The 25,963-nt window shown below is 44.3% G+C and overlaps 10 protein-coding genes across 10 annotated transcripts; 4 read left to right on the top strand and 6 right to left on the bottom strand.

The window, feature by feature from the left end:
* Positions 1-116: 116 nt before the first annotated feature.
* On the bottom strand, positions 117-1,900 carry IL334_005093 (uncharacterized protein; the record flags this gene model as incomplete). Its single annotated transcript, XM_062936807.1, has 8 exons — positions 117-326; positions 394-588; positions 655-761; positions 816-928; positions 979-1,341; positions 1,400-1,523; positions 1,578-1,708; positions 1,767-1,900. 8 exons carry the CDS (start codon positions 1,898-1,900, stop codon positions 117-119), a joined length of 1,377 nt encoding a protein of 458 aa, XP_062792858.1.
* A 435-nt stretch (positions 1,901-2,335) lies between these two features.
* IL334_005094 (uncharacterized protein) lies at positions 2,336-4,662 on the top strand (the record flags this gene model as incomplete). Its single annotated transcript, XM_062936808.1, has 12 exons — positions 2,336-2,619; positions 2,689-2,885; positions 2,954-3,028; positions 3,081-3,214; positions 3,275-3,417; positions 3,477-3,547; positions 3,610-3,891; positions 3,944-4,007; positions 4,077-4,089; positions 4,136-4,301; positions 4,358-4,437; positions 4,495-4,662. The coding sequence occupies 12 exons, from the start codon at positions 2,336-2,338 to the stop codon at positions 4,660-4,662; spliced, it is 1,677 nt and encodes a 558-aa protein (XP_062792859.1).
* Positions 4,663-5,756: 1,094 nt separating this feature from the next.
* On the top strand, positions 5,757-7,230 carry IL334_005095 (uncharacterized protein; the record flags this gene model as incomplete). Its single annotated transcript, XM_062936809.1, has 8 exons — positions 5,757-5,849; positions 5,916-6,024; positions 6,077-6,171; positions 6,223-6,309; positions 6,361-6,528; positions 6,583-6,904; positions 6,965-7,089; positions 7,147-7,230. The coding sequence occupies 8 exons, from the start codon at positions 5,757-5,759 to the stop codon at positions 7,228-7,230; spliced, it is 1,083 nt and encodes a 360-aa protein (XP_062792860.1).
* A 393-nt stretch (positions 7,231-7,623) lies between these two features.
* On the bottom strand, positions 7,624-9,527 carry IL334_005096 (uncharacterized protein; the record flags this gene model as incomplete). Its single annotated transcript, XM_062936810.1, has 7 exons — positions 7,624-7,857; positions 7,916-8,339; positions 8,391-8,633; positions 8,699-8,975; positions 9,028-9,183; positions 9,246-9,396; positions 9,453-9,527. The coding sequence occupies 7 exons, from the start codon at positions 9,525-9,527 to the stop codon at positions 7,624-7,626; spliced, it is 1,560 nt and encodes a 519-aa protein (XP_062792861.1).
* An 841-nt stretch (positions 9,528-10,368) lies between these two features.
* Positions 10,369-11,681, top strand: IL334_005097 (uncharacterized protein; the record flags this gene model as incomplete). The annotated part of the gene is made up of 5 exons (XM_062936811.1): positions 10,369-10,704; positions 10,774-10,788; positions 10,856-11,180; positions 11,248-11,397; positions 11,446-11,681. The coding sequence occupies 5 exons, from the start codon at positions 10,369-10,371 to the stop codon at positions 11,679-11,681; spliced, it is 1,062 nt and encodes a 353-aa protein (XP_062792862.1).
* A 99-nt stretch (positions 11,682-11,780) lies between these two features.
* Positions 11,781-12,119, bottom strand: IL334_005098 (uncharacterized protein; the record flags this gene model as incomplete). Its single annotated transcript, XM_062936812.1, has 1 exon — positions 11,781-12,119. The coding sequence occupies one exon, from the start codon at positions 12,117-12,119 to the stop codon at positions 11,781-11,783; it is 339 nt and encodes a 112-aa protein (XP_062792863.1).
* Positions 12,120-12,184: 65 nt separating this feature from the next.
* IL334_005099 (uncharacterized protein) lies at positions 12,185-14,532 on the bottom strand (the record flags this gene model as incomplete). The annotated part of the gene is made up of 12 exons (XM_062936813.1): positions 12,185-12,262; positions 12,316-12,643; positions 12,700-12,799; positions 12,853-12,896; positions 12,942-13,103; positions 13,158-13,293; positions 13,361-13,432; positions 13,582-13,804; positions 13,886-14,228; positions 14,284-14,354; positions 14,412-14,436; positions 14,510-14,532. 12 exons carry the CDS (start codon positions 14,530-14,532, stop codon positions 12,185-12,187), a joined length of 1,605 nt encoding a protein of 534 aa, XP_062792864.1.
* An 834-nt stretch (positions 14,533-15,366) lies between these two features.
* IL334_005100 (uncharacterized protein) lies at positions 15,367-17,602 on the bottom strand (the record flags this gene model as incomplete). The annotated part of the gene is made up of 6 exons (XM_062936814.1): positions 15,367-15,536; positions 15,607-15,758; positions 15,829-16,303; positions 16,389-16,491; positions 16,559-16,635; positions 16,720-17,602. 6 exons carry the CDS (start codon positions 17,600-17,602, stop codon positions 15,367-15,369), a joined length of 1,860 nt encoding a protein of 619 aa, XP_062792865.1.
* A 340-nt stretch (positions 17,603-17,942) lies between these two features.
* IL334_005101 (uncharacterized protein) lies at positions 17,943-20,015 on the top strand (the record flags this gene model as incomplete). Its single annotated transcript, XM_062936815.1, has 1 exon — positions 17,943-20,015. One exon carries the CDS (start codon positions 17,943-17,945, stop codon positions 20,013-20,015), a length of 2,073 nt encoding a protein of 690 aa, XP_062792866.1.
* A 288-nt stretch (positions 20,016-20,303) lies between these two features.
* On the bottom strand, positions 20,304-25,165 carry IL334_005102 (uncharacterized protein; the record flags this gene model as incomplete). Its single annotated transcript, XM_062936816.1, has 15 exons — positions 20,304-21,107; positions 21,197-21,546; positions 21,624-21,644; positions 21,710-21,825; positions 21,887-21,960; positions 22,020-22,175; positions 22,230-22,304; positions 22,364-22,456; positions 22,526-22,622; positions 22,683-22,776; positions 22,849-22,904; positions 22,981-23,126; positions 23,189-23,652; positions 23,730-24,696; positions 25,121-25,165. The coding sequence occupies 15 exons, from the start codon at positions 25,163-25,165 to the stop codon at positions 20,304-20,306; spliced, it is 3,558 nt and encodes a 1,185-aa protein (XP_062792867.1).
* Between the last annotated feature and the right edge of the window lie 798 nt (positions 25,166-25,963).

Here is a 25,963-nt window from a genome sequence, read left to right on the forward strand (position 1 = left end):
AAAATCGGGCATCTTGAAATGCGTAGTTTAAACGGATCCAGAGCTATACAGGGTATCAGCGAGGTCTTCAAAGTTTACGGGAACAGAAAGAGAAGACTGGATGCGAACGAAAATACTCACTTGTCTGCACAACTGAAAGCACGGTCAACAGTACCAGCAGCATACGAGCTAATGATGGTCTGAATCATGGTGTAAGAACCACCAACAGTCATAAAAGCACCGATACCGATGAAAAGGACGTGGAAGACCCAAAGAGCTTTTTGCCCCATAGATCCCTTGCGGTAGTGACCGAAGTCATAAAGCCATAATGTCATGGGCACAACAATCTGCAAAGGTGAACTTACGAGTCAGTAACAGAACTTGGAATTCGTCATGGGTATTAAGGTTACTCACAGCCAATGGCGCGTATGCTAATGCTCCCACAAGGCCAATGAGGGTGCTGAAGAAGGGAATAGCTTCTGCAATGACGAAGGAGATCACACCAATCAGAATGACACTACCGAGCCAGGTGATCCAGTGTGTTTTGGTTTTGGTTTGAAGGTGCTCGGTATTTCGGAGTAACCGCACAAAGACGTATTTAGCAGCAAGCTGTTTGCTCCAACGTCAGCAAGAACTCTCAAGGATGCAGATTCTGAGGACAACAATCTAACTTACATGCTGACATAAGATTGCACTGACGAGCAACCCAGGAAGTCCGATTCCATAAGTGAGCTTTTTAATGAATGTTCCTGCACTTCCAAGAGCAGGACTGGCAATATAGACTAATGGGAGTATAAGAATGTAGTCTACACGGGTATGCAAAGATGTTCACTTACTACCACAGTATCGGTAAACCACAAGGGCGACCACAAGATAAGTTACGTTTAATAATCCCATGGCAGCAATAATAGGTTTCTTATATTCCTTAGGATTTTTCATCTCGGCAATACTATGTGTTTAAGTTAGCTATCTAACTCAGAGACTGGCTTTGTTACTTACATGGGAATGAAGGCGGAAGTTCCGGATGAAGAAACGAAGATGATCAAACAGGCAGTCATTCCAGTGATAAAGGTCGTACCCTTTGCGACAACCTCGTAACCGTACTCTGTGACTCCGGCAGGGGCCAATTGAGGACGATCTTGCACACCGACAGAGATTGTGACTATCATCACAGCGATGTAAAGTAGAATGACACCAACCCAGGCCACAACGCCTATTTGTCCAAATTTGGGGAAAGCGGCCACACCGGTAGAGATGACGAAAGCGACGAAAGAGAACCAAACAGTGCAGGCCCCGTGCTCTGATAAAGCGTTGAATGCAGTCGCAGTACCAATGTAACCGGACCCGGTGACCAAGGCATAACTTTGGCATTGTTAGTCAAAAAATCATACAGTCTTATGATTCTTTCACTCGAACTTACCCAACGATGTAGAGGATACCGACTATTTCACGATACCAGGCGCCCCCGACGATGTAGGCCATGTCCTGCAATCCATGCATACCGGAATGTCGAAGACGGAAAGCCCCCAGGATGAATGCCGCGTCTGTTTAAAGCATTAGAAATGTTGTCAAAGTCTCTTCGTCAGTGAAGTGCTTACATGTGTTGAATAAACCCCAACCAATGACAAGCAGGGCACCGGGTAGTGCACCGACCAATGTAAAGACACCTGGAATGGATAAGACTCCTACAGAGAAGAGAACCTTGAACATCAAAGCAAAACTACTGTACCTATAGATATCATTTCCAAGTTAACGATTATTCTCTGCCTCATTCAGGGGATACATACCAAGAGACAGTACGGTAGTTTTCACCATTGACATTTGTTTTGAATACTTCTCCCTGATCATCTTGGTCGTTAGCCTCGACGGCCACTTGCTCGACGTCAGTGTTGTAATCTGTTTTATTCTCTGAGAAAGACATTTGAGTGATTTGCTGATGATGGAAGTTGGAAGGTGGGAGAACGATCCTGAAGATCATCATTGAGGGATTATAAATGGCAGCGCTTGACATAATCGTTCTGAAAGGCGATCTCAACGAGATAAGCTAACTCGTTCATCCTCTCGCTAAACCTTTATCATTTCCGCCATTGAGATTCCCGTCGGAATATGTTGTCCAACCCAAAAATCGGAAATGCCACGTTTTGGGTGCGAGAAGGTTTCATACGAGCACTCATGGTGATCCGAAATGTCGTTGAATCATTTTTATGATTGCATTATGCATGCGGAGACCACGACAATGCACGATGAAGAGGGCGGGGCGTTTGTTTGAAGAAACTGCTTTGTTTGGCTAGTCTTCGAAGAATAAAGGTGTCTCTTGACACAAAGGATTCTATCAGGTTACGCGCCAAACTTCTCGATGACCAGAAACAAGATTGAAGAGGTCTTGGCAGACCAAACGACCCGGTTACCTAAATCAAAGCTCATTTTGCTTTGTTTTGGGCTGCAGATTGCACTGTTTCTCAGCTTCATCGACTCCACCAGTGTCAGTACTATCCTGCCCATTGTGGGTGCCGATTTGAATGCGGCGAACTCAATCACTTGGGCTGGAACCGCTTTCTTGGTTGCGAACACAAGTTTCCAAGTGATCACTTCGCGACTCTCAGATTGCTTCGGAAGAAAAATTATCTTGATGGGATCCTTGTGAGTCGATCTGTACCTCATCCAGCCTATTTACACTCTGTTCTGCAGCCTGCTGATGCCGTGACAAAGGTTCTTATTCGCCCTAGGAGATCTACTGGCGGGCTTTGCTACCAACAAAGTATGGCTATACTGTGCTAGGGCGGTTGCGGGGATAGGTGGAGGAGGTATCAACTCTTTGTCTATGATCATTATGTCAGACGTAGTCACACTCCGTGAGAGAGGTCAATATCAGAGTCTGCTCGGAATTGGTATTGCTTTGGGCTCCGGTATGTAATTGTCACTAAAACCTGACCTGGTTGGGGAGGCGTCCTCTGCGCTGACCTGTGTTCTGTAGGAGTTGGTCCCTTTCTGGGAGCCATCCTGGCGGAGAAAGTCAGATGGTCGTGGGCATTCTGGGTTATCGCACCCTGTAAGTCGTGCAATCCAGGGAAGAAGTAAAGCTAAAATATCAAAAACACCAGTGAGTACCTTGACGATGGGCCTTATCCACTTTACTGTTCCGCTCAGGCCTGTCAGCGGCGATTTTAAAGAAAAGCTCCGAAGCATGGACTGGATCGGTAGTGTGCTGAGCTTGACAATGACCGTTTGCATACTTGTAAGTTGTCGCTGACCTTAGGCTGGTGAGAAATCACTTATGTATGATTGTTCAACTCAGGTACCTCTGAGTGGCGGCGGGTCTACTTTTGCCTGGAAGAGTCCGGTAGTGATATCGTTGTTTATAGTCGGTGGTTTAGCAGTACTAGCCTTTATATACGTGGAGAGAAAAGTCGCAAGGTACCCTCTATTCCCAGGCCGATTGTAAGTCGTTCTATCTGTGAGCTCTCAGCGCTTTCATGCTCCACTTACACTTTGTGTAGACTCAAGAACCGAAATGTTTGTTTGCTGCTGCTACAAACATGGCTAGTGGGTATTGTGTACTATGGTGGCAGTAAGTCCTTCTCCGAACGATAGTACCCGTTTTCGACACAACTCCGATTGACCAATTCTTAGTCTACTTCGTGCCATTGTATTTGCAAAACGTTCGTGGTAACACTCCTATACTATCAGCGGCTCTTCTGTTACCTCTGGTTTTAGGACAAGTTCTCACAACCACCATATCCGGATACGTTGTCAAGTACACGAATCGGACCTGGGCCTCATTCGTTTTCGGCTTCACATTGTGGGCTGCAGGTCAAGGTGCTCAGCTTTGTTTTACGAGATCCACAACACAAGGGGTAATCATAGGATGCCTCCTTCTACAAGGTTTCGGCATTGGGTCCACGATACAAAGCAGTACGTTCTCGTGATTTTGCGGTGACAAATCACATTAATACGCGTCTCATAGCTCTTGTACTTGCTCAAGCTTCGGGTCCTGCAGGAGACAGGGCTGTGGTGACTGGCGTGAGAAAGTAAGCACAACCTCACCTTCTTTTTGTATATTCGTAGAGTATGATCTGACAATTCCCTGCTTCATGTAGCTTTGCAAGGACAGTAAGTGTCATGCCATCTTCATTACTTGAAACTGACATTGTCGTAGAGTGGTGGCGCTATCGGGTTAGCTATCGGCAACACCATATTGCAGAACATCTTTCTTGCAAACATACCCCAGGATCTACCTGAAGGACTACGTATGGAGATAGCCGCCAACTTTGAGATTATCAATACGCTGGACTTAGATATAGCCTCTCAAGTCAGAGATGCTTGTGAGCTACTTGCCGAAACCCTCAACCGAGAGTCACTGACACAAACGCTTAACCAGATATGAAGGGGATCAGAAACGTGTTTATTTTCTTCGTACCTGTAGTTGTCCTCTGCTTGATGATGTGCTTTTTCATCAAGGCAAGTGGCATAGACTACCATCAACACTGACCAGAGTGCTGACATGAACACCTACAGGATCTTCCTCTAGATGCTCCCATGGCGCCAATTTTGCCCAATACCAAAGAACCTCAGGCCATTGCCGACCCTCTGGACCAGAATGACTCCACACTGTCATCGCAACCGTATTCGATAGATGAGTTGCCAGAAGAGGAGAAGGAGGAGATCAACCTAAGGGATAGATAGTACACATAGATGCATTGCTCATACCCTTATCCCAACTTGAGAACAATGGATGAAGCGACTACAATCATTTTTGACTGGCAGTGGTTTGGTGGGGGAACGATCCTGACTGCGGATGTCATCGCGCCATCGAAGCAGACGCTATGTCTGCTTTCGCCTGGCAGTTGTATTTCGCAAATCAGTATTGGTACACAGGTCAAAGTCGCGCGAGGTTAGCAAAATTCGCGTAACATTTCTTTAGCATTGCCCTATCTCCAAAAGGCACTTTCTGCTTCTGACGACATTTGTCTGAGTGCGCTAGATGATTCCCAAATTGCACGACTATTTCTCAATTTGGTAAAATACTCCCTATTTCACTGGGGGTTTATCCTGTCTTGAACATAGTTTTGCTGACTAACGCGGTCACCTTATCTGTAATGAATGGCATATTTCAGTATATAAGCAGGTTCAATCCGGATTCCGCGGATTGAGTATTGTACCTTTTGGTCAGTTCAGCTGCTTTTGCACGACCGTGACATTATCACTCGGTTTTCAGATTATTGACTAGGAAGCGTTCCGAATGACACTTTACGTTCGTACCTTCCTAGATTAGCTTTCGAGGGACCTAATGCGGGACCTATTGCATGCGTAGATTATGACCGATTTCTTCTTTCATTAACCGAAGGGTTGTCACAAATCCACTCATCCTGGACTTACTGAAATCGTACCGAGAACCACTTATCAAAGACTCTCTTGCTACGTCGGAATATCAGAGCCGCCTTTCATTACGAATTCTCGGTTCCATAGAAATGGTAGAATTCTAGCTTCTCTGATGAGGTGTCGTTGCATTTCAACCGTAAATGCTGTGCGCAATAATGCTCACAATTATAAGCCTGGTATGCCCTTTCACAATTTTTGACGTAATTAGAAAGGGTTATTATTCACGCTTCGGAACGGTGATTGTCTTGGGTTTCCGAAGATACCTGTTTGCTGCAATTTAAGGATGACAACGAGCGGGTTTTGGATTAGTTACAAAGTGGAGGTTCTGTAAACGCTTTCACTTCTTCGATAAGCAAATTCAATTTCTTTTCGTTGTTCATCTTTCAATACCATCCAACATGAAGCGTTACATCATCTCCCACCGTAATGGCATTGACGGCCTGCTGCTTCACATTGATGCCCCAAAGCCGGAGCTACGCTCTTCTACGGATGTACGTCGAAGCTGATTCTCCACTTCACCCTCATCGGAACACTATCAGCTGAAATCCGAGTCATAGATCCGTATTAACATCAAGTATTTGTCCTTGAACGCCCGAGATCTTCAGATTGTCAATAACGACTACCCCGCCCCACATGATGTCCCTCAGGACTGTGTACCGGTCTCAGGTATGTTACAGCTGAGCTCTGCAGTTGTTCGTGTAAGGCTAACCCTTCGCAGATGGCTGTGGTATCGTTGAGGCTGTAGGTAAAGATGTTACATTATTCAAGATTGGCGATCGAGTAGCTCCAGTATTTCCTCAAGGTCATCACTATGTGAGTACTAGCAATAATCTCGACGCATTTTCTTGGCTGACTGGAATGCAGGAGGAAGACCTGGCCCTCAGGAGCTTGAAAAGAGGGCTGGGCGGAGCCATCGATGGAGTAGCTGCGGAATACTTTGTCTGTGATGAGGTGCGTGTACTCCCATATTTGAATTGCCATGTGACTGACGTCTTGAACTAGCAAGAAGCAGTGAATATCCCCAGCAATTTTGAGCTCATCGAAGGATCCACCCTTCCAGTAGCATACACCACCGCTTGGTCCAGCTTGTATTCACATCACCCATCTTTACAATCCGGACAGACAGTGTTATGTCTTGGAACAGGAGGCGTATCATTAAGTGCTGCACAGGTAGGTGCTTCGAATAACACTAAAATGTTGTCCTAACTCGTGAAAAACCTACAGATTGCCTTGATTTCTGGAGCTAGAGTCATCCTTACGTCATCGTCCCAATCCAAATTGGACAAAGTTACCGAACTGCTCAAGCCCCTAGTCCCGAATGGTGCACCAGCGAACGTTATACAAACGATCGACTATTCAAAAGTAGATGCCTGGGATGTTGAGGCACGTAGATTGAATGGCGGGAAAGGAGTTGATTTCGTGATTGAGATAGCAGGTAGAGCAACGCTTGCTAGAAGTATCAGAAGTACCAGACAAGGAGGTTTGGTGGCAATCTCAGGGTACATGGGGGACTACAAACCTATACCAGACGATTTGATCCAAGAAGGTATGTCTACTATAACATGGTCAGTGTGTACACTTATAAACGCGTATCGCTATAAATCAGATCTCGCCAAGGTGATTTTATATTCTGCTGCGAACGTTAGGGGTGTGTTTGTTTGCAATCGTGAGGACTTCAAAACGGCAGCCTCGGCACTTGAAATTGGCGGAGTCAAGCCTATCATCGATAAAGTGAGTAAATGATAAAAATTGTTATGAGTGTAAGGTGTGACTGACGAGAGTTTATAGGTTTTCAAATTTGAGGACATGAAAGAAGCTTATCGATACATGGAAGCTGGAAGGCACGTTGGGAAAGTCTGCATAGAGCTATAAGTCGATCGGTTTAGCCTTTAGTGAATGCATTACCTGTGATTTTTTGCTCGCCTACTCGACGAGCAGCCCTATCGTTTTTACACATGTTGTCAACCTTCTATTGAGAAGGTGTCATCAAAAACCAATTTTGTGGCCGTAACGCGGTGTGCAAGCTTCTTGGAGAAGTGAGATCCAACCGCAAGCGGATCTACTCTTCATACTGTAGCGTTGCCCAGATATCTTGCATACTCATATATCGTACGGAAAACATCAAAAAACCTATCTATAAACAACGCTATGCCGAGTGAGCCCTGATGAGAATCCTGCCGCGCCTTCCTCCTTGCCTCACCCCTGGATTGGTCCACTCATTCGTACGAGCAGACACCCTTTTTCATATACTATCACGTATGGCCCTTAGTACTCAAGCTCATTCTTCCTATTGTCAGACTTTTCAATGGTGATCTCGTCTACAACGTTTGTATTAGTGGCCAAAACTGCGTCATCGAAGTGGTAACCCTTGAACTTTCGAGTTGCGACACGATTCTCATAGAGGTAGTCGAGTTGTTCAAGAGAGTGACCTTTGGTCTCGGGAACGAAGAAGAAGACAAAGGCAATGTTGATGAGGGAGAATGCACCCCAAATAAATCCCTAAACGAAAAGCATGTCAGCTGTCGAGACATGAAGAGGTCCATGCTGAGTGACTTACTATCTTCGAGCCCAAGTTCCCAAATCCAGGGTCTTGGAGGTAAGGAGCAACAAAAGTAATGATGAGTTGTACTCCAAAACCGCAGAATGTGGCGAGACCAAGAACTTTCTCTCTGTTACGGGTGGGGGCTGCCTCTGCAGTAACAATCCAGATCAGGGGGGATTGAGCACCGAAAGAGGCGTACCACAAGAAGATAAGAGCGATTGAAGCTTTTTGGACGGATGATGATGGGTCGGCGAAGGCGGTGGTGAGGATGGATACAATGATCAAAGTCGCGGCACAGAAAGCAGACGTGGAAAGTAAGATTGGTCGTCGACCGATCAAGTCGGGTAAGAAACTGCCAGTACAGATCGTAACAAAGTAAAGGCAGTAAAGTCCCATAATGACAGGGAAATAATTGACAACCCCAACACCGATAAGGAAGCTAGCCAAAGATTATCAGCGATAGAAGCCAAGTCAAATGCTGAATACATACGAGACGATATAATTAGTCATGTATGAAGATCCTTGTGCTTGTTGGAGTGACTGGATACCCATAGCGATGAGTACACGACGGAGATCGGGTTGTCGAGCAAGATCGCGCCAACCAGTTGCTTGGGCTTCTTCCCTTTGTTCTTGAAACGCTATTTCGAGTTTGTGTACATAATCGCTAGCGTCAAAGTCGTTTCCTTCGCTCTTGAAGAGAGATGAACTAGCATTGATGGCGTCTTCCTTACGACTGGAGCATATCCCGGCGCAAGTCAGTAAGTGTGGTAATTTCACGGACGCACAGAGATCACTCACCCAACCCAGACCAACCATCGAGGAGATTCAGGAATGAATGGTACCACCGCTAATATCAAAGTCGGCGCAAGGAGTTGGATTCCCATGGGAATTAGGTAGCCTGATTTATCGGTTCGCGTGGCAACGGCATAAACCGAACCAGAGGCGACGATGACACCGATGATCTGAACAGTCTGGTACATATTGATGACGAAACCACGAGCGGATGCTGGCGATGTCTCAGACAAATAGATCGGGATTACATTGCAAGCGACACCCATGGCGATCGAATTGATGACTGCGAGTAGTTAGCTCAGGACACGGCACCTATCATAGTGAATGATATTCACCTTTTCCCGCGAGGAATTGTCCATATCGCGCTGGAGAGCCGATCGCCGAAGTCATTTCGACAACGATACCGATAATCGAGATGATTGCGAGTGAGAAAATCGACCTTTGTCGACCAATGCGATTGTTCAGGTACATAGCAATGGCACATCCAATCACTGCAATGATCAGGATGGGTCAATCTCCACTGACAACGAAGGACTTGACCGAAATAACTCACTGATACCGGCTGAGCCAACCCCGGTTCCAGCAGATTGTTGCGAGGTTGTCAAGTTACAAGTAGGAACACCTTTCACCATGATTGTGGCACCGTAATCGCATAAAAATGCCTGCTCTCCCAGAACAGTACCCCACCAGCCATTGTCGAAACCCTACATGAGACTTTGCGTTAGTATCATGTAATATCTGGATGCACTATTCAACTCACGAATAGAAGACCACCTAATGATGCGAAGACCATGATGAGGAAACCCCGGGGGGTGACGCCGCTAAGAAAACCCATGATGATAGCGGATCAGTTTCTGATGAATTGAAGGTCGATTGGAAGGGGGACTATGATGATTGGGCAAGAAAGGGCGTTGCAGCCGGGCGAGTATATATATATGGTTCAATTTCGAGGGGGAGGCCATAATCCTTATCCAGGTATCTTTCACAAGCCTGCAATCTGGAGAACCATGTCGATTTCGGAACAAGATAGGAATGAGAAGTCATCTGACCAAGATAGACAAACAACATCCTTTGGTAAGCGTATTCAGTGTGAAGAAGGGGTGTGATCGACGAGATAAACCCAGAGACATCAAAGATAGCACCGTAATAGCTTTTCCCTCATTGGGTAAACCCGAAGATAGCTCTCAACGCCGTTTTCCTGAATCGGAATCATCTGAGACGATTACGAGGCCGAGTCTCAACCGTGAGATCCCTTTACCAAATCAACGGCATATCGACTAATTTCAAACTCAGCATATTTGGAGCAAAGTTGTAATCCATTTCCTGACTTATGGGGTTGGATAACGCCTTGGTACCGGTGGTTAATGAACCGATGCCCGATGTCCATCTTCTTGATAAGAGGGGGTAATTCGTGCGGTATCTCACCAGCAGAACAAAAGCTTTCCCGCAGGCTTACTACCCCTTATCGCGGAACTCACGGTTCTCGTAGTGTGCCCAGATTCATTTCGGTGCATCAATTGCTGCGTCAACTGACCATATTTGTGCCAGAGGAACGCCGTCTCAGCCGTAATTTCGGTGGACCAGCCAGTACAACAAAGGCAACATAATATAAAACAATACTACGATTCTGGCCTTGACATTTCTGAATTATACTTTATCTGCAAACAAAAGACATAATGCCTGTCGCTGTCGCTACCCCCGTTGAACCCGCCACATCGTCGTTCAAGAAGTTGTTCACTGAACGAACCACACCTCCTCCTGAACTTCCACCTTTCGTCTATGCCGACCGATTTGATAAACCTGTTTTTGGTGATTGGCGAGATGAGTTGGTCACCAAAGGTTATGCTGTCGTGAAGGCCGTCCCAACCGAGAAAGCTCTCGAATACCGTGAACGTATGTTCCAATGGATGGAGTCCTTTCCCCTCGGATTTGACCGAGCCGATCCTTTAACCTGGAAAAATGAGCATTTACCCGTGCACATGAAAGGAGGCATGTTCCACGGTTACGGTTTCGTGAGTGCTTCGCTATTTGCTGGTGAGAGCTCCTAGAACTGAAAGTTGTGATCTGATCACGCTTACTAGTGTCACGAGCAAGTAGTGAGTAAAGACACAGATCATTGCCTCGGTTTATGATGATTTCCCAAGTTGACCAGACCCCATGTAGTTGTGGGATTTGCGATGTGAAGATGGAGTAATCGATGCCTTCGCCAAGGTTTGGGGCACAGACGAATTGATCACTTCATTCGATGGTGGATCTATCATGCTTCCCAAACGTACCGACGTCCCTGATGGCGGCAAGTGGGAACACATGGATCAATCACACTACCGAAAAGGGTTCTACTGCTGCCAAGGATTGGTCAATCTAAATTACAACGGACCTGAGGATGGCGGTCTTATGGTGTTGGAAGGAAGCAGCAAACTTGTGGAGGAACATTTCGATGTTCATGGAAGACATTCGTACAAGTCATGGGGTCCCTTCGACTGGCATGGTAAGTGTTACTCAAAGCCCTGGTCTTCAACATCAGAATACTGACTTGATTCACTCTACGCCTCCAGGATTTACCGATGAAGAGCAACAATGGTTCTATGATCGAGGTTGCAAATGGGTGAAAGTTTGTGCCGAACCTGGAGATCTCATTCTCTGGGATTCTCGAACTATGCACTACAATGTACGACCTAGCGGAGAGCGAGATCGTGTCTGTTCTTGTGAGTTATTTCGTCAGATTGTAAAAGCACTGCTAATGACTGCGACAGATATCTGTATGGCACCAGCGCACCTCTTATCTGATGATGATCGAAAACTGCGTGTACATTGCTTTGAAGCTTGTAAAGGAACCACCCATGTCCCATTCGCTGCCATCTTTGCTCGTGAATTCGACCCTGTCAAACGATCAGATGGCAACCCCTGTCCCCATGATACCGGACGTCCCAAGAATCCACCTACAGTGAATGACAGAGTCGAGAAGCTCGTTGGTATCAAGCCTTACTAGGTAGAATAGACAAATTTTGTATACAGATTATGCTAAATGCAAGAAAACCCAACTCGTAACGAGTATTTCACAGTAGGAAATCGTATGCTGCATGTAAATTTACGACAGAGTAACATCAGGTCCGAAAAAAATGTTGTACAGATCCGGGTCAAGGTAATTCATAATCCCTGCAGTCCACATGTCGTCAGAGGTGAAAGTAAATGGATCGCTGAACACTGATATTGGTTGGTCCAAACCGGATCTTGCTGCGACGGCAGTAGAATGTCTGGTTTCTGCTTCCGTTACCATGCCTTCCAATAGACTTATTCCCCTCGTTACGATCGCGCTCGTCGATGCGAGTGAACGGCAGAAATTGATAACCTCAACGATTTCGGATCGAAGATTCGTCCAAGCGACATCGTCATGAGCACCATTGACGAGCTCTAAAGTGAGAACCATCCCTGCGATGATTGTATAGGAAGACACATGCCTGATCTATCAGCCTCTGGTGAGATCTTGGTTACTCACCAATTCTTCTGGAAAAGTGGCGGCACAGGCTTCTTACGCGCCGCAAGTGTAGCTCGAGCTGCTTCGAGACATACCTGATTGTCGAAGTCAGCAAGAGCCATCACGTTACAGGAAAACCTCCACTGACCTGTCTGGCTTGAGACCACCTCTCATCGGTGTAACTCTTTCCAAGGAACCAGCGGTAGAGCATGATCCTACTTGGAGGCAAAGACGTCGACCATATGAATCTCGACCATGGTCTGTAATCGAAATTTGCGTCCGCTTGCATAACTGCAGACATGGGAATGTACTGCTCGTCATCGCGTGGACGCAAATCTGGGATGTCATTCAAGAGGGCTTGAAGTCGAAGATCATGATCCTTAACACACTTAAAGCGCGCATTAAGGGTCGTCTTGGTTGTGAAAGACTGGTTAAAATCGCGGAACAACGCAGCTAGTCGACCGATAGCAAGAAGACTTTGACAATACGAGTATAAGATACAAAACCTACACACGAACCTATAAAGACTCACTGTGTGACTCTGGTTACCTCCGTAAGTGGTCGAGAACTGATTGGGATCCCATTTACCAACTCAGAATCGTTGATGTTGGCTGGAGGGGAAGTACGAGCAGCTTCGCATCAGGTTAGCTAAGTTGAGGGGATTGTGGAAAGTTCTAAATCTCACTTGGCAGACACAGATGAAACGGATGATGTGCTTCTGGACGCAGACTACGATCATACAATTTAGCTTCGTCAGCAATCATCGCTGCTTACCTGTCTGTGACCGAGAGACACCACCAAATCCGCCTGACCAGTTCGATCTGGATATTCCCTCCATATTTTTCTGGGTTGGTTCCAGCCGTAGCAAGATGGAAATCAAGATCCCGCGCCAGCCCCAAAGCGCAATGCATGAGAGCTCCGAGATACTTTGAAGCACTGTACACACAGGTCTCAGCCTTGATCAGCTTAATTTTTAGCACGTAGACTCACTCGAAAGCGTGTGCGATCATCGGCAAAATGCAAATAGTTTGCAGTATGGGGATAGTCGGATTTACCATAAAATCTGAAAGCTGAAGATATCGTATTGATTCATTGAACCATTTCCGAGGCCATTCAGCGAGAGCATCTTTTTATAATTCGATATTGACATCAGCCAGCTTTCCCAGGTATGCCAGTCTCATACAGGTACCCACCACTTGGAATTCCCATATTCATGGCCACTGCCTCATCCATGAAGTACAGACTACAAGCAATTACTGCGAAGTCTGAGGGTCGATCGGTAACATAGTATATCAGTTCGGTATGAGGAATGCTTGAAGCACCGAGCTCATTTGATATTGAGATCGAAATTGATGACAATAGCATGCGGCGTGAATGACAAGGGAATGACTAGATAAATAAAAATAAGACTCACACAGGGCGTAGAAATCGTATGCCTTGACCAAAGGTGTACCTAAGCAGATTGACGCGATCCATTCGTCGTGTTCCCTAATGAAACTGGGTTCATGAAAGACAGTATGGATCCAGTGTAATGTTTGACAGTGATACCGGACAAGCTGAGCGCTGAAGTTGACAGGAACCATGCACAGTAGCCTATTGAGTGTTTGCGCTTCGGTCTGATTGACGGTGAATGCTGGCTAAGATACAGTACGCAACATCAGTACTTAAAAATCTATCATAAATGACGGCGGAGATTTGTACGCAAGACAAGGACTTACCTGTTGTGCATCGTTGTACCTCTTAGGCTCAATCCCGTATATCTGATTCACAGTTGACAGATAATCGTTCTTCCCTAATTCTTCCGGATTGATATCAGGTTCTGCGCTTGTATATCGAGACCTTTCGCCTTCTATATGTGCAGATCTTTCGTCCAAGTGATCTTGACTTATCAAATCAGCCTGGTCTGACTCGAATTTGGTTAAGAGCGATTTGATAGTCTTTTCTTGCGCATTGATACGCCTATGCAGAACTTTATTCTCCTCCATGAGTTGCGCTAGTGTCGGAGCTCGCTGAGACGGCAATTTGCCTCCGCCTGTGAGCCGACCATTGACTATCACCGTTCTAAAGGTACTGATCAGCTGTGTGCTCACGAAATCGTCAGATCATTGGGACTCACTGTTGTTCGCATAGATCTCCGAGACCTCTTGAGACGCATCTACTACAGGGGAAGACCTTATCGCATTTTACCTTCACAGTTGATGACAAATCAGTATCAACATTGACGAGATCATGTCATATACTCACTTTACGTTTGTAACAGTAATTACAGCTAATGACAAGCTTAGCATGAAGCGATACCACAAATGACATCCTCAGTCATAGGGCCCCCAGACTATGCTCACCTTTTCACCTCTCTTTGACCCATTCGCACAGGTCCTATGGGCGTTTCATTCTGACCTGTCGAAGTTTCCCCCGGCTGGTGACTTGACATGCTCAACGTTCATACATGTGATATATTCGCCTGACAGGCGTGTAAGTGAATGATCACAAATTGACAGAAATATGTAAACAAATCACATCGGGCGTATTATCCGCTCCTTGACGGAATCAAAATAAATCAACAAGGGGTGGCAGAAGACGAAATTCAATCAGGCAGTAAGTAACTTAGTTGAGTAAGTAAATGAGATCTCTGTGATTCTACTTCACCTGACACGCCCATTATCCTATCGCTTGCATTCTCCAGGCTCTCCCTTGACGGTCACATTTGGAAGAAGATATTGATATGGACATCGAAGTAACATCCTTTCACGCCACAAAGGTGAGAACTTTCCTCTCCTTTCGCAGGGCGCCTGTGATCTGTACAGCGGTTTTATGAGAAATGTAGACTTGAATAGAAGATCACAGGCATATACAGTCCCTTCGACTTCTTGACTTCTGGACTTCTGGACTTCTTCTGGTATCATCACGATCCTCGGTGTTGGTACTGAAGACAGCAATAATCTCTTCTTTCCGATCACAATCCTCATACATCGCTCATCTTTGATCGATATAGACTTACATTTAATAGCTTCACTATGCCTGCCCCGACTGGAGGATCTGCAATGGATAACCCCTTTCTATGTGTGGAATACTTTAGTGATTTTTGATAATGTATACATTGTGCTATATACAACCACACCTGCCTTGTCTAAACAGGCCGATACACCCTTCAAGAAGATTTGTCCAAAGTTCAACAAGACTAGCTATCACTCTGAGAATTTCATTCTTCTTCTTTCTCGTCGTCCTCGTTATCGCTTTGGTCCGCATTCTTTTCCGCATCGTCGATCTCATGTTCTTCATCGGAAGAATCGATCTGATTTCTACTAGGATGTTTAGGTCTGTAAACTGTCTTGAATTCTGAGAATACCTTGTGAAACTCCTTCACCAAGTCTGCCATGAAAAGACATCAGCGTACGCGTCTATAGTGCTTGGGAGATAAAATGGCGCAACAGAGACTCACCTTGAAATGACATAGACCCAGCATCGGAGACTTTATCTTTCATCCTGTAGTACATTTGTCTGACCTGATGCGAAGTCATATGACTCAGACTTTCATCTTGGACTTCTTTCCAATTGATGTGTTTCTCTGTAGGGTAATCCAGAGCTTCAAGTCTACACGGTAGAGCAAGACGACATGATCAGGGTCTATAACGCCCCATCCGTTATTCACAGTAAAACTCACCTTTTGATCAATTTCCAATCATTTTCTCTAGCATGACCTTTCTCCCATCCCCAAGCTTTACTAGGTAAAACCTGATCTGTCCATTTTTTTCTACACTGAACTACAGTCCTTGTCCCACCCATTTCTTTCACTACTAATTCCCAAGGTATACCTTCTGATTCCAATTCATCATGACCCAATGATCTATTCATCTTTTTAACGCATTCAAGAAGTTTCACTTCTTCTTCAGGGGTCCATAATCCAGTCAATCTAGTATGACGATGTTGCAGTTCTTTGGTATATCGATCTCGACAATCATGATATGTCCTTTCAACAATTTCTGCAATCTTACTCCAATCGTTGGGATACAGTTCATATGCTTTGATTAGCATGTCGTCTTCTTCAGGTGTGAAATGCCCTTTATGTCCGTTGGGATCATACATTCTTTGTACAATTCTTTGAACATACTTCCCAGGTCGGCCAGAGACGACGGCGGCTTTATTGGAGCGTTATCAGCAAGGTTGTGACGACTTCCCATCTCAATATTGAGTGTTTTTACGATAAGTGAAATCCACACTCACCTAAGTCCAACCAGAAAGATCTCCATTCCTCTCTACCAGCAGGAAAGGTAAGGGTAGTCGACATGACCCTATCGATGAGCTCATCATCGTCTAGTCGGTGTACCTGTGAAAGAAAAGAGAATTAACTACGACTGATGTTTAAAAGTAAAAATAAGCAATCACCAACATACCTTTTTGTAATTATCCAGTACCTTTCTTACAGCTACTTTCTCGGATTCTGTGAATCTTCCCTTTTTATAAGTCAGAACTTTAATACAAACACTCATTAGTTTTTCTCTCCGATCAGACTTTAAGTAGACATCACTGAGGCTGCTCGTCACTCATCACTCACTACCTAATCTTTCCAATCTACCAAGTTCTTTCTCTGATACCCAAGTATTAGCCAAGTATTCATGAATAGCATTTTGATCTGACAATCTCGCTTTCAACGTGGCATCATCAACCTTGTTTTCTTTATCACCTTTCGAGCTACCCGCTCTTGATTTTGCAGGTGATGGTGATGGTTTACTTTTAGGTGTTGATGAAGGCTGTCTAACGGGTTTGGCTGTAAGCATCGAACGCTTTTTAGGTGTTGATGGTCCGGCTTGTGAAACGGATACCAACGGAGTATCAGTTGATCGTTCACGTTTTTTAGGTCGAGTAGGTGGTAAGGAAGGTGGTATTGAGACTTTTGACGATACTTGACGTTTCTTACTCGATTTACTCGATGGATTGGTTTCGATCAACGGTTGAGAACCTTTGAGCTCCGCTTTGATATTGTCCTTTTCAGCTTTCTTTTCAGCTTTTCGACGCGCTTTCTCTTCTTTACTTTTTTTCTTTTCCGTGGTATGTTTGTCTGTAGCAGCTTCTACAGGCTCTTCGTTCTGCGCAGCATCGTCGTTTGCGGTATCTCCGTTTGTCACAGGTGGTTTGGCTAAGGATTGATGAATATGTTTCTTCGACTTTTTCTTGATTTTCCGACTATCTTCATCCCTAGCGGCACGTTGTTCACCGTTCTCTACACTGCCATTTTGAGGAGACACTTGATTTCCATCATTCGTATCTGCTAGTCCCTTCCTGGCCCTCTTGGCTTCTTTATCAAATCTACGTCTTTCTTTCTCCTCCCTTGACCTCTTCTTCTTCTTCGATGGTCCGGAGGTTGTTTCAGGCTCAGGCGAGTGGGAAAGCTGTACGCGAGACGGCGTAGGGTGGACAGCCAGTGATAGAGTTTCCATCGTGGAGCTTCGTGTGTCCTTGCCTGTTTGCTTTATTGCTGTATGTGGTTCAGAGATTTGACAGATATCCCATGATAACTATATGATGATTGTTGGGTTTTTTTTGGGTTATTGATATTTGGTGCGGAACGTGTTGATCACGTGACCTTCACCATACAAAATAGCTTACCATAGAGTGTATTGAAAAGGTTCTTCTTTCTTTTTCCCCACTTTTACCTTGATTTACCTGCTAACTTATGTCTCACATATCACATAGCAAACAAGTGTTCTTGTTCCAAACAATAATCTGGCTCGAAAATTAGGTGGGGACAGGATCGCGAGCTAGGTGAATGGATACAAAATGAAAGTCCGACTTCCTCCCTCGGTGATTAGGACCATTGAATCGCATCTTCGTCCCGACTTTCATCCCGTTCTGACACTTTCGACAATCTTACAACATCCCCAGCATACTTCCTCGTCGTCAAAGAACGAGTTCCGACAAGTTCAAGACGATACCGGCCAGTGGAATGTCAATGCTGAAGCAGGCCCATCACGGCACAATAGAATAATCAATCCTTCATCGACACACGAACCATTATCCGTTCCTTACCTTCTGCGTAAATCATCCAAATCCCACATCGAAACCGCTCATACCTGTTTAGATTTGGATCGATTCAATTCCAAAACCTACAACTTAAATGAGCTAACACGACGTCAACTGCTTTATTCAAAGTTGATCTCAACGTTTCTCGATCATCCTAATGGATTGATAACTATTCGCTCACTAGTTCAACGTTCTTTGAACGAGAAAGTGCCTATATCAATGACGACGCTCACTTCAATACTTCATTCAGTGCTAAACTCGAACGATATATCGGAAAGACTTTTAGTCATCAATCAAATCTTACCTCTCTTACCTGAAAAATTAGATGTACCGTTATTGGACGTATTGATGAGAGCGTTAATTAGGGATACAAGTCTTACTCCCGAAATGGTTGAGAAGATGATCAGTGACTGCTTGCAATTAGAAGAAACATCGAAGACAAGATTCAATAAAAGGGACAGCTGGCCTTTGGAAACTTGGGATCTTCTATTAACTTGTTATTATCAGAAGACAGATCTAAAAGGATCATTAAAAACTATCGATGAATTCAAAGATATCATTCAAACCAAACTGAATGCCCCATCCTCCTCATCATCGTCTCCATCGAGTCAATTGAGTCAAAATGATGTACGAGCAATATGTAAATCCTATACCACAGTGATGAATACTTGGAGGAGATCGAACATACCGAAAAACGACTCTTTTTTCCCACGGAAATTAGCTAAAGAATTGATCGACTTGATAGGAGGAGAACAAAAACCATCTTTGGGTTTTTTCAATAGCTGGATGAAAGCTGAACGTCTATCAGGAGATCTGAATGCTTCTCAGAGAGTCTGGGAACTTATTTGTGGTCAATATGAAAAGGATAATTCTGTGGATTTGGACAAGATAGACAAAGATCGAGTAGAACTTGAAATACCCAATTCAGACTCTTGGACCAGTCTATTCTCCCTTTATCTCGCTTCCCCTTCTTTAACTTCTTCAAGCCTTAGTGGAACACCGAAAAACCTACCACCTCTTAGAACATCTTTACGAAGACTATTCAATCAATCATTACAATATCCCAATACTCCTTTACTCAATATCTCAATCATTAATACAATCCTACAAATCACTCTCTCTGTCTCGACCATAACCATATCCGATTTAGCACTCAGTCTTCTGATGATGAAACAAATGAGTCGAAATGGGATTTTGCCAGATAGGAAAATGATTGATCTCATCTCTTCTTCACTTATGAAGATGATATTATCGTGGTCGCCTAATGATCAAATTCATTTAGGTATAAATGGATCTTATAAAAGGAGACAAAGGCATTTACGAACGAACAAAAGTAAACGACTGGGTCTAGATTTGAATCAATGGGATATCATATCGGAATGTGTATACAATATAAGGATGAACAAACGATCAGAAATAGAAGGAAACGTAAATGAACTTCAACCGGAAATAATCTATTTACCTCTGAGTATGCCAATCGCAAGATTAACCAATTCTCAATCATTCAATCCGACCTCATCATCCGCCTCATTATCGGGCTTGGATCAAACGATAACCAATAGTTCTCATTCGGGTGCAAGGGAAGATCAGATAGACCAATCTGGTGTACCGATCAGAGAAAAGAAAAGTTTGGCAGAAATCGTTTTACCCGCTCTAACGATTCTGCTAAAGAGGACGATCATCCAGTTGCAAAAAAAAAAATCAACCTCAGAATCGTGCAAGGATAGAAAGGATGAAGAGATCTTAGCAGATGTCATGGACCAAGTGGAAAAAGACATCTTACCTTTCAAGATGAGTGATATCAAGTCAAGGAACGTTGTAAAGGTATAGGGTATGTAGATGTACAATTCCAATGTTGTCATATGTATTACTCAGTCGCTACCAGATGCATCCGGTACATATGAAACACGGTAGCTGAAGTACCAAAATGTTCTGTTACAGAAAATCTAAATTGAAACCAAACGGAAGAAAGATATATTCAAAATCGCTACATCATATAATATATCAGATATACAAAAAAGAATCCACGAATACCATTGAAATTCAAATAAAGTCCAACTTGACAAGAACAAGACCAGCAAATATAAACATTGAACTCGGTCAAGCATTTCGATTTAGTCAATACATTGGACCTGAATAATCCACAAAACCAGCCGTACCATTTGGACCATTGCCATTACCGTTATTGATGTTGTTATTCATTCCAACGGTTATACCATCAATTGTGACTGTGTTCATTCCATTCCAAAATACGGGTGTAGGTTCATAGAAGGTTTGTAATCTTGCCCATAACTCAGTTGGATTCTCCAGTTCATTTCCGTTTCCGCTTCCATTGCCATTTGAGTTTGGATCATTGTTGTTGTTATTATTATTGTTGGGATTGTTTCCACTACCATTGGTGTTGAACGGGACCGCTGAAGGCGCAGATTGTACCAATGGCAGAATGATTTCACCGGCCATCATCTGTTGTTGGGCATACCATGAAGCTGTACTCGAATTAGGATTTTGACCAGAGAAAGCAACTTCGGAATAAATTTCAGGTATCATCAGAGATCCAGCTCCGAATGATGACAAGTCGATTTCTTGTCCTTGTCCTTGATCAATTCCAAGATACGTAGAAGGCTTGATACCTTGTTGACTGATCAATATCTGTTGTTGGACTTGCTGTTGTTGGTGCTGTTGATGTTGGTGTTGTTGCTGTTGCATCATTTGTTGTGGCCCTGAAGACGGCTGAGCAGTATTTGGAGGCACATTGGCGTGTGCGTTTGTCAAACATGGATCTCTGCTAACATCGACTTGACCACCCAGAAGTGCAAATAACATATCTTCCCCATCTGCGGAAATAGAAATTTCACTAGGGTTTTTACCACTGACGTGAGGATATCTGTTCGCAACTAGTGATTTCAAAATTGGCAATAGTGACTAATGATCAAATATGACAATTGGTATTCACGTCAGTATAAGTGTTGCTCTTACGCTTTATCTGGACAATAATAAGGGTGGTGACTTACCAAAACACCTAAACTTCTTTTACTTCCGTTTTCACCGATCATATCACAAGCTTCACTCAGTTCTTGATAAGCAGAATTGACGAAAGTACTTTCCACATGTGGTCCACACCAAATGGCTAAAGCAGCCATCGAGACTGCCGCAGAGAAGGTTTGAACCCAGACCATCCAACATCTGGCCATCAATCTTGGGTGTTTCCGTGCCATATAGTACGATGTAAGAGTGATCGCGTGACATGCTCTATAAGTCATCGATACTGTTTCTCGATCTGCGTCATTGAATATTACCGATTCACGAGGTTGTGATCGGAGTCGGGCAACTAGGCGTCGGAGCGAAGGTCGGAACAGGTATACTACAAAAAGGCGGGGATGAGCATTTGTTCTACTCAGATTTGATTCTTTGATAGCCTGTACGAATAGAATGATTTACACATAGCTTTGTAGTGACACACTGATCAATCATAAAATTGTCATCAGCCATCGAACAGATACGTGGAAGAAACCACTCAAACTCACTCGAAGTGGTAGTAGACTGTAAAGCTAATGCATCTTCCGCTGTGAAACCCTCGACAGGCGATGGGAGTGGCTCGCCTCTCAACAGTGGACAGTGAAGCTGTGGAATGGCAGTAACGCTTTGAAATCGAACTGTGAATTAGTGCGGGTTGCGCGATGTTTTAGCATCAAAGGACGCACTCATATAGCATCAAAGCTTGCTTGACGACTTCCACTTTCTCCCAATTCGCAGGAAGAGAATCAGGCAAGCAACCCTATCATTCATCATTGATTAGCTTAGTATGATATTGTCACTCCTATCAAACAGACTTACAATATCGATGACCTGAGTTTTCACCGCTTTCATAAAGTCGTACTTCTTATAAGCCAATGGAGAAACAGTTTTGGGATAGGCAGCTTCGATATATTCCACAGGAATGGCAGTTCGTTGACCGTGGTTTAGACAGATCAAGCAATCAAGAACGAAGATCTGATATGTAGGGTGATCAGTCATCGTAAACATTCATATCGATATACGACTCACCTCGTGGAATACCCTACGACGGAATTCTCTTTCCTCTTCAGGTAAAGAGGGATGAGGGTCTTTATGCAATCCAAGCTGAAGAAGGAGAAGTTGAGCATTAGCTGAGATAACGTAGGATCGTAGGCCTGGCTTACCTGCATAGAAGCAGAAGTCATCTGTCTCAGCCAGTAGAAATTAGATGCTCTAGCTCCTCGCCATCCAAATCCAACGAATAAGGTAGCCATAGCCTGAGATTACCAAAATTGTTAATGGTTACTTATAACGTCTGAATCTCCAGCCGTGAAAAGAACACTTACCAAAGCTTGTACACCAGCAACACTAGCTGCCCATCCGAAGCGGGTATCGAAACACCTCTGGCATGCGTCCCAGTATTCTGCAACAGCGGGATTTTCCCTAAACAATGATATTGTCAGCGACCGATACTGAAGAGCCGCGATGATTTTCAGTACCCACTCGTCATTGGAGATATCGAGATAACAGTCTAGCGTGAGGACAATTAAGACGACAGCCAATTTGTGGGGTGACAATGGGTTGGCAGGGGTCGGTGCTGCAATTGTGCGAATATGTATTAGACTTTAAATCGGCCTTGTTAGATGATAACTTATATAAGGGAACTCACCGAAAACGGCTGGTTCGTAGATAGCATCAAATTCCTCCTTATGTAATGCTGTTTGACTACACGTAAATGAATCACAGTCAGTGGTCCCGTTGGACGGACGGACGGACAAGCCGGATTTCAGTTGGCACTTACTACCATACTGAAGTTCTCCAGAAATTTTCAGCTCTTCTCTGCACCTCTTCTCTGGGTGGCAAGACTTTGAGAATTTTCTTCAATCTCTCGAACACTTGATGACGTTCGTCTAAATCGTCATTGGGTTGATTTCCGACTGTGCCGATCTAAAAAGCACACACCACGTCAGTTAATGAGTTTTGAAGCAGAGGAAAGGTATCGAACGTACAATCATTGCAGGAGCGGCGTTTTCACCCGCCCATTCATCTTCCCTTTTGCCTTCTGGGGCAGCAGCGTCTTCGGTCAAAAGACTTTCGACTGCCATTCTTCCTTGATTGCTTGACCTTTCGGCCGACAACTGTGGGGTGGCAAGTATCAAGCTCGAAGCTGATGATGGACCTTTCGGTGATCTATTCAAAGAGCCTGATTTTGGTGAATGACTTTGGTTTCCTGACGGAGGACTTTGTTGTAACGGTGGAGGTGGGGGTAAAGAAGCGAATCCACCATCTAGATATTCAGGTGCTAATAATGGATGATGGGTTGGATGTGTTTTACCATGAGATTTGAATAAAGCGGATTCCAATTGTGCGATTCTTTCGTGTAGTTGTTCTGTGGAAGCTAGTACGAGTCTTTTACCTTGCATACAACTCAGATCACCATCGGGACAGACCAATGCACAACCTCTTCTTCGACCTACGATCAAGGTTGGGTTTAGATTAATACAAAAGTGAAAGGTAGATCGTAGACCACAGATCCGTGATAGAACTTACAATTTGAACAGGGGAACTGTCTGTCACACTTAGCTTTCAGTCTTCTACATTCGGCACAAGATTTTTTCCCATCTTTGTCAGATTTTTTCGTAATATTCGATTTTGAATCTTCCCTTTCCTTTTTAGGTTTTTTACTTGTGGGTGCACTATCTCTTCTTTTCAGACCTGCCAAAGCCAATGAAGCTTCCATTTCTCCTGGATCACTCAAAGGTCTGTTAGTATCTTGTGCTGAATCTCTTTCTCTTTTGACAGGTCTTGAGGAAGGGAAAGATTGGCTTGAGTCATATGAAGATGATGGTTGTAAATTCCATTGAGGTTGTGCATTTGGACCTGGTCTAGGTTGAACGGAAGACCAACCGTCAGGAGTATCGAATGGAGCCTGATGTTGGTTCTGATATCCTATCATCGCAGCGGCCGTTCTAGGTGATGCCACAGATGGAGGAGCCCATGATCCCATTGAAGGTAATTGTACACCATCACGTGTTTTGGGATCACCAGAAGATGGAGTTGAATTACCAGAATTATAATTATTGTTACTTGTGAATAATGGGGTTGGTTTATATCGTTCTCCTGGAGGAGGGGGTGGAGGTGGATAAACCATTTTCGCTGTTGATTGATGATTTGGATCTTTCTTGTTCACTTTCTCCGTTGAGTTGCCATTGGTGTTGGTAGTTACGTTGGCGTTCTTCTTTGGTCTCCCTCTCTTGGCTGGAACGACGATGCCTGATGGAGCGTTATTCGACTCTTCAATTCCCTTTCCAGCTTGAGATGAAGCGTTATTCTTCTCCGCAGGAGTATTCTGAAGCGGCTGAAGGGCGTATTGAGGTTGTTGGGGGTACTGACCTTGAGGCTGTTGATATCCTGGTTGAGGTAAGACGTAAGGAGGCGGAAGGTATTGTTGATTAGGAACACCGGGTCTCGAGTTTATGGGGTAAGGTTCAGGAGGATAATTTGGGTTGGGTTGATACTGTCAGGTGAATATTGCGTGATTTGTCAGCTTTCTTATACCTTCTGAGGTATGATACCGAGAGCTTGTTGGAAGTGAATCACAGTCAGGAATGATAAGGACACGAAACGAAGTGACCAGGATAACGAAAATTAGATATGAAATGATGTACAATGAGATCGAAAGTTTACTCGAATCGCATTCGTCCTTCAAAGCCGAGAAGACCGGAATCACGATTGCTGCTACTCTTCTAACATGATGCATCCAACTCAGGAGGATGAAATAAAAAGAAGAGATGGGAAGTATCGAGGGATAGCTCGTACGGAGATTGCATGTACAGACATTCGCATCCCACACGGTGGATGATATAGGTAATGAGGAATTATTGTTGTATTTTCTCACGATATCGGAATTATGGCAAACATAAAGATGGGATTTTACTCACCCCTGTATTCCCGTTCTGTATTGGGGGATAATTTGATGAAGGCATGTGGAAGGTTGTTCAACTCGAAGTTCTTGTGGATCGTCCTGAGAAGGGAGGAAGATTTGATGGTTTTCTTTCGGGATGTCGCACACGATCGAATCGATGACTCAGGCCGAGTGACCGGCTTAAGGTTGGGTGGGAATGGATGAATGAAGGTGAATATTATTTGTTCCTTTTGGTCGCGTTCTGCTGTTTATCGACAGGATTTCGATTGATGTTCTCGATGATATCAGATCAATGCTACTTGCAATTGCTTTATGTACTGAGTGATCTGATCGATGTTGTTCTTCTTCTTCTTCTTTTCGCTTTTCGCTTTTCGATAGATTGTTCAAGTGATGTACATGGATTGAAGATGAAGGAATGAGAAAATGCTGTTGGGCCCGGGAATATCGGGGGTATGTTATTGTATGGTGGTGTATAGGTTGGTATGCGGTAAGAGGCAAAAAGGAATTTTTTAGCATCGATCATTAAAGAAGCTTTTTCTTCTATTTTCCCTCTTTCTTCTTTTCGTATCTTTCACTCCTCCCTCTGCCTCTGCGCTCTTCACCTTTCCCCCTTCCCCCTCCCCAACCTTCTCGATGCCCTCCTGTCTCGATATTACGGTTACAAATGGCCCTACCTGACTTCCCGGATTCGATCGATATTACCTATTCAGGTAAAAGCAAACTTCATTTCATCTCGGACATATATTATTTTCCCCCTCCTTCAGAATGAAACGAATCAGATCCCATTCCATTCATGGGTTATGTTCTTACGTGGTTTTCAGAGGAATGTGTTGATATATGCAAACATCTCGCAGTCGCC

The sequence above is a fragment of the Kwoniella shivajii genome, chromosome 6 (genome assembly GCF_035658355.1).
Source record: "Kwoniella shivajii chromosome 6, complete sequence".
In the NCBI taxonomy this organism is placed as follows: Eukaryota; Fungi; Basidiomycota; class Tremellomycetes; order Tremellales; family Cryptococcaceae; genus Kwoniella; species Kwoniella shivajii.